Source organism: Oryza sativa, chromosome 7 (genome assembly GCF_034140825.1).
Source record: "Oryza sativa Japonica Group chromosome 7, ASM3414082v1".
NCBI classification, from domain to species: domain Eukaryota; kingdom Viridiplantae; phylum Streptophyta; class Magnoliopsida; order Poales; family Poaceae; genus Oryza; species Oryza sativa.
The window spans coordinates 22,450,251-22,457,742 of NC_089041.1; the positions used below are offsets into that span (position 1 = coordinate 22,450,251).

Below are 7,492 nucleotides of genomic sequence, written 5' to 3' on the forward strand. Positions count from 1 at the left end.
GGCTCCTCAAATTTTCGCGTGGCACTGCCCTCATACTACCATTCCAAATGGATTCCACATGAACAGGTGAAGCTCATAGTGTTCCTGGCCGTTTTCTAGCGAAGCAACGCACATGTTCACCATCCGATAGTAGTACTACGATCGTACGAAGAAATCGTGTGCATAGTATTTTCGTATAACTAAAGTGTACCTGTGATCCTGTTGATATGGAGTACATTCATCCTGGCCGGTGGTGGCCGGAAATAGCCGGGAACTCTCAGGGGCTGCACATGCATGTGGCGATGTGTTCGTGATCCACGGTTGGAAATTCCGGAAATAAAAGCAAAGATACGATACGATATTTCGGAAATTTCGGTCATTTCAGTCCCCTCCGATACGATGTTATTTCGAACAAAATTTTCTAGTTTTTTATTTTTTCCGTGAATTTTGGTAATATTGGTCCAAATTCAAGTAAAGTTTGTTCAAAATTTCGGAATTTCAGCATTTCGGTGGGCATCGATCAAATCGGCTAAACCGATAGGTTTAACCCTGCCGCAATCCGAGAGGCATGCAAGAGCACCCTGAGGCTCACAGGAAGCTTACCAAGAGTCGGCCAAGGATGGGCGAGCTCCGGTGAGGTTGGGCAGCGCGGGTGGCAGTGGAGTAGACAGGCGGCGACGGCGACACAGTGATGGCTTGATCTACAGCATGCATGCTGAAAATAACACATGTAACATGTGAAACACTAATCCAGGTTGCTACTGCTGCAAGCAATCGTCCAATGGCTCACCGGTTGGACGGGAATCGACGACGGGGGCGCTAGGTTGGAGTCGGAGAAGACGGTGGTTGATCTCCCTCCTCGGTGCACCGTTATTAGTTCTTGGGGCATTTCGGAGAGGATGATGAGGCAAAGCTAGTGGCGCAGCATCTCATCCGGATTCGCCTTGAGGCGGTGGGAACGGCGACGCGATCCCGCGGCGTCGACGGCGTGGCCCCGCTCCCATGCTCCCGTGGCGAGGTCGCCAGGTCGGCGTTCCTGGAGAATGGCAGTGAGAAATAGAACGAAATAAATACAGCAGCTGTGGCATACGAGCGGCGCAACAACTTCTCCACGGCCGCCGGCAACAAAAGTGAGAAAGAGAGCTGAAGAAATCTCTCCTCCCTTGGGTTTCTCAGCAATGGGTGAAGTGGGAGGGCGAATGACAGAGCTGGGGAACTTGAAAGCCACTTTGTTTGGCTTGAAGGATTCCGAGATGTTGTTTGTAATTAGGTAGTTAGCGATTAAGCTGGGCTACTGATTAATTAATGGAGTTGTCTTCTTACTTTTTTTAAATAAAAATGGAGCATGGAGACGAGACGAGCAGGCCAGTATAGGAAACTGGAGTAGTCAAACTCAAAAGCAAAGTTGCACAGGACTTTCACACCATGTGAGTTGCATAATATTGGAGTACATAAATTGTGGAAGTGCGCCTATATTAGCTAGGAGGGCGCTTACACCTTGCATTAATACAACCAATTTGTACTTTTAGCACCTAAGATAGCTCCGTACTCTAACACATCAACGGTTTCAAGTGCCTGAGGTTCGTTAAAGATTTTACAATCTCGTGCTAGATTCTTGAGGCGAGTACGTTGTTCCTCCGAGTCCCATGAATGACCGGACATAAAACTATATTCAAGCATATATGAGATTTGTCCCCAACATACGAGACGATCCGCATCGGTTGAGGTAATGTAGGCAACGGAGTCCCAACCTATTTCAACCGCATTTCTTATAGGAAAGAACCTGAGAGCTTCGCAGAAGGTAAGAAGGATGATCACTACCGCACGTTTTATGGTTGCTTCATCAGTGCGATTTGGATCGTATTCTGAAAGAACTTTTACCGCCCACTCCGTTTGACGCCTACCGAGAGGGTAGTTTGGAAGGTTTTTCCGGAAGCCGGCGATCGATGCGTAGTCCACTCCAAAGCTGAGAGGCCTGGCCCGAAAGGAAGGCGGCAGGTCGTTCCTGTCCTTGAAAGAGAACCATTGCCCTGCTTTGTTGGCGAAACCTATGAAGTAGATGTTGGAGTCGCGGAGGGCGAGCGTGGCCGTCTTGTCCCCGTTGGCCACCAGCTTCGGCAACAGCAACCGTTCCGGCGGGACGGTGTCGTCGTACTGGGGAGCCAGCACCGGATGGTCTTCCGGCACCATGACCTCCGGGCGAGTGTTGAGGAGCACGAGGTCTCGCCATTTCTTGATCAAGTCGCGGTACGGCGACGTGCTCACGTCCATCTCCGTCCTGTCTATGGTAGGTACAGAGTTGGGAGGAGGGACGAAGGGGTTGCGGCTGAGGCCGATCCTCGTCGGGGTGGCGAGAAGGGGAAGGTAGAGGAGCAGGAGGACGGCTGCAGGCTTCACCATGACGGCTAAGCTGGTGCAATTAAGCAAAGGTGAACTTGAAGGTTTGGGCTTTTTTTTTATCAATCACGCTACAAATGTCTACTATAAATACATGTACACCGATGTACTCTTTGCACGTACTCATGCAAAGAGAACCTGGCTCATCCATTTGCATCATCAACCAAATGGCATATTAATTGTAGCACAATCTTTTTACCTGATGATTGGTAGGAGGCAAGTAGGCAACTCAACATCATTTGATATTCTGATCCCAGATCATTTCCTAGCTACTTCTACTCTAACATGCGCGCAGGTCGCGCGCCCACAAACGCCCCCCACCTTCCATTTTCAACCTTTGGGCTATTTCAATTTCGGGAAGGCCACTTCCCCTATTTGGTCTCACACGCGTGCGGTGCGGCCGTGCGGGCTTGTGCCGAATTCAGGTGGTGGCATGCTGAGCAAAACGACGTGGGCTTGAACGGCCCATATAAACGTCTGTGTCTTTTTTTTAATTCAAATATTTATATGTATAAAGTTTATATATTAAATATTTTTATGCATGTATACTTTGTGTTTACATCTAAAATATGATCTTTGGTAACTTTATCACTAAATCTTTAGTTTTGAGATATAATGCTTTAAAAGCTGAATTCTAAAGTGAAGTTGGAGTGAGCTAATCCATCTTTTCCAGTGATCACGTTTCCAAATTATTAAATGGTGCAGTTTTTGAAAAACAATATATAGAAGTTTCATAAAAATTAAATAAATATATTTTCCAAGCTCACAATAACTAATACCAAATTAATCATGTGCTAATAACTCGTATTGTTCTCCGTGTCAAAAAAAAAAGCTCAATCACAACCTCTTTTAAACTCAGCCTTAATCTATAGTTTTAAATTTGGTACTATATTTATAGTTTATGATACGCACAGTTATAGAGAAAATCCTTTACCCACCTATGAACGTTCAAATCCCTTAGCCTTATGTGTCCCTTAATTTAGCCTCATCCCTTCATCTTGATCCCATATATGCTCATTCCATGAGTTGATTGTCGGTTGACCGTAGATTTCTTCAAAAGTGTCAATATCACCCTTATTGTCTTACTTATGTGCTTATAGTAGTTGATTGGGAAAAAAACATGGCTCTCAACCTAAAAATGACTAGATGATATGCCGCGTTTAGCTGCGGGATATATGTTAGATATTGGAGAAATTATGAAATGATTTGGATTGAAATATTATGAAAATGATTTGAGAATAATGATTTAGCATGTGTATGTTTAGTTTTAGAATGAAATAAATTATAGATATAATTACTATATGCTTACATGTTAAGCTTTATGTGCTTAAAATAGGTTGATGTGGCATGGTTGCATGTAGTTTTAGGACTGATGATAAATACTATGCTTGCATGTTGAGCTTTAGATGTTTAGTGAGCTTTAGCTTTATAGAAAGAAGATATTTGTTTATAAAAAAGCAAACATGACATAATTACTTCATCACAAATTTGAAACTAAAACATAGATTTTTTTTTAAAAAAAATAAGTTTCAAATCAAATTTGATGAGATTTATTCAAAATTTTCGCTGAAATTTAAACCCAAATAAGAAACATTTTTGGTTTTTTAGTTCACCAATAAAACCTTTGTGTGGATTTCATTATTTTTTAAAAAAAATGAAAATAAATTTAAATTTTGTTTTCGAAATCCAGTGTCGAATAATCATGTCCCATTTGAGATCTTGTTATAGATTAAGCTCTCTTTATAACGAGACTTATGTTTTCAAAGTAGTTAACGCAGAGTACAAGTCGAGGGCAATAAAGTTATTTAATAAAGTTATTTTATGACAATTCTAATGGTCACATCATAGTCAACTCAGGGCATCAGCATAGAAGAGATCAAAAGAACATATAGAAACTTTCGATCGATTAGAAGCTGAGACCGCAAAAATGTCCAGTAATTGAGTACCTGATCTAGCTTTGTTTTAGGGGAAATTGAGTATCTGAGTTGTCCATGGCAAAAACTAATCTAGCAGCATTAACATCGCAACAGGACAGCCGCCGCGCCGGACTTTAGCGGCACGGAGCAGTGGTACCTGTGTGCATCGAGATGCGGTGGAGAACGATGAGACCATGGCTCCGTTTGGATCAATAGGTTATTATTTAGTACTTTCTCAAATAGCCCCAAATAATATAAAAGTTACATACAGATAAACTATTTCAGGGCTATTTTTTTTTAAGTCCTCACTCAAATAACCTTAAATGTTGCATTGGCATTTGGCAAGGCACAGGAGCGCGCGCATGCTCTCCTCGCGCTCGTTCCTGGCCAGTGGCCACCACGATGCGCCGATCGGGAGCACCGGCCGCCGCACCATATCACCAGGAGCAGACGCCACGGAGTTCGTGCTGCTGCGCACCTCTAGCCGAAGCCCGAAGGCCGAAGCAGCTGCAGCGTCTGTACAAGAGAGGACAGGAGAAGAAGAGGAGGAGGTTATTCTCTGACTTGTGGGGCCTATTATGGGCAAAATAGAATTTTTCATGCCGGTGGTCCCCGCTGGCACACCGATGTAGGGAAAAGTGGCAAAATATTAAGCACTATTCTCTCACCCGTGGTAAAAATGTAAAGTCAATCTATTATATTATTAAAGGAATAGAAAAAGGAGCCTCCACGTTCGCTCTCATGGCCTAGAAATTCTCACAATAATCGGAGAAAAAGAAAAAAAACAGAGTCCATATAGAAATACAATTTAGAAATAGCTGAAATTCGGAATTAAAAAATAAGGAATATTAGAAGAGAAGACTAGAGTCCATATAGAAATACAATTTAGAAATAGCTGAAATTCGGAATTAAAAAATAAGGAATATTAGAAGAGGAGACTAGAGTCCATATAGAAATACAATTTAGAAATAGCAGAAATTCGGAATTAAAAAATAAGAAATATTAGAAGAAGATACTAGAGTCCATATAGAAATATAATTAGGAAATAATAGAAATTCGGAATTAAAAATAAGGAATATTAGAAGTAGAGTATAGAGTCCATATAGAAATACAATTAAGAAAAGAAATAGAAATTCGGAATTAAAAAATAAGGAATATTAGAAGTAGAGTATAGAGTCCATACTAAAATTCGAAATAAACATAATAAAATTAAAACTAGTGTTTAGAGTCCGTATAAAAATACAATTTACAAATAACTAAAATTCAAAATTAAGAAAAATATGGGAAGAAGAGTTTAAAGTCAATATAGGAATACAATTTAGAAGTAACTGAAATTTGAAATTAAAAATTAAAGAATATTGAAAGATAAGTTTAGAGTCCACATAGAAATACAATTAGAAATAATAAAAATTCAGAATTAAAAAAGAAATATTAAAAAGCGAGTCTAGAGTCCATATAGGAATATATATAATTTACAAATAACTAAAATTTTATATTATAAATAATTAATAACTAACACGTATATAAAATACAATATGAATATTACACATTAGTGGTTTCGTAAAGTTATTGCAAAATTTAAAATTATGTTGTCATTTTAATATATTTGAATAATATAATGAGAAAACATATATGCTATTATATGAGAGAAAATATAATGATGCTAGCCGCGCAATCTGCGCGGGCCACCATGCTAGTTGTAAAATATTTGAAGAGTTGTCATATCTAGTAACGACAATTTGTCCTGTTCGTTTTCCCTAAACTTAGAGGATAAACTTTTGAATTAAAATGACACGTTTTTCAAACTACTAAACGGTGCATTTCGTGCGAAAACTTTCTATATGAAAGTTATTCTAAAATATCAGATTAATCCATTTTTTATGTTTGTAATAATTAAAACTCAATTAATCTCATGTTATTACTACCTCGTTTTACGTGAAACATTTAATTTCTATCTTCATTTTTATCTTCAGTTGATTCAAACACTACCCGGGTGGAGTACTCTGTTAGATAGTCGCTGACTGCCTGACTATGACGATAAACGCGGGCACGCTTGAACACAGTGATGAGTGGCTGGCTGGTGAAGCAGTGGATACAGGATAGCGGTCCAGCCTCGCGAGTTCGCGCGGTGGAGTCGAGGAGAGGAGAGCGGCGGAGATGGAGGTGGTGGACAATGTGGTGTGACAAACCTGGGGAGTGGTGCGTTCGGGAGGGCCCCAGAGGGGAAACGAAGAAATCTACGTCAGAGGGATGCTGGATATCGCTAGGCCCTCGTTCGGCATCGGACGGCCGGATGCAACCAAGCACAGCACGCCAAAAGGCTCCTCTCTGCCCACGCTAGCAAAATCAGCCCATCAACAGGCTCGCTCTTGGCCGCTTCACTCGCCCACCCATGGCCTTCGCCGATCGACGGTGCGGGAATGCAGGCACAGCTTCCTCGGAAAACCGATCCACGCATGGTCGCCTAGTGCTCCACCGATGGCGGCGGAAAGTCCTGCACCTCCAAGTCTCTCTCCTACGTGCGCTGGACATCTAGTCGTCACGCAATTACGCATCCTGACGACGCCAACGCCGAAGCCGAATGTCCACGTCCGCATCCTCCTTTATCCCCACCCCCTCCCCACGGCGATGTCGCGCGGACGCCGACGGTGACGACCACCACGACGGGGTCGGTGTCCCGGGCATAGGTCGCTGTCGCGCGCGGATTTCCAGAAGAGAAATGCAGTCGTGCAGGACGTACGATCCTGGCATCTTTACGACGCGTCGATCTGTCGATGGCAATGAGCTCGACGCCGGTGTCTCCACGTACCACTGGCCGGCTGCTCCACACCAAGTCACCGACCAGCTCACGTAGGTCATCGTTTCAGATCAAATCTCCAACTTTAAGGCTGTGTTTGATGGTGAGGGGATTGAGAAAATTGGGAAGATACGTAAAACGAGGTGAGCCATTAACGCATGATTAATTGAGTATTAACTATTTTAAATTTCAAAAATGGACTAATATGAATTTTTAAAGCAACTTTCATATAGAATTTTTTTTTGTAAAAATACACCGTTTAGTAGTTTGGGAAGCGTGCGCGCGGAAAACGAATGACAATCTCCCCAATCTCCTTTGAAAGAACGCAGCCTAAGCCACGTGATGGGAAAGTATGCTTAAATCATCTATGCACGGCCGCACGGGCGGCACGGCTACGGTTGTC

At 42.2% G+C, this 7,492-nt stretch overlaps 1 protein-coding gene across 1 annotated transcript; it reads right to left on the minus strand.

Annotated features, from left to right (window-relative positions):
- Positions 1-1,435: 1,435 nt before the first annotated feature.
- LOC4343572 (60 kDa jasmonate-induced protein) lies at positions 1,436-2,429 on the minus strand. The gene has a single exon (XM_015790866.3). The coding sequence runs from the start codon at positions 2,377-2,379 to the stop codon at positions 1,483-1,485; it is 897 nt and encodes a 298-aa protein (XP_015646352.1). The 5' UTR covers positions 2,380-2,429; the 3' UTR covers positions 1,436-1,482.
- Positions 2,430-7,492: the final 5,063 nt, after the last annotated feature.

Excerpts from the sequence above, each read along its gene's own strand:
- LOC4343572 (XM_015790866.3), bottom strand. The coding sequence starts at position 2,379 with ATGGTGAAGCCTGCAGCCGTCCTCCTGCTCCTCTACCTTCCCCTTCTC.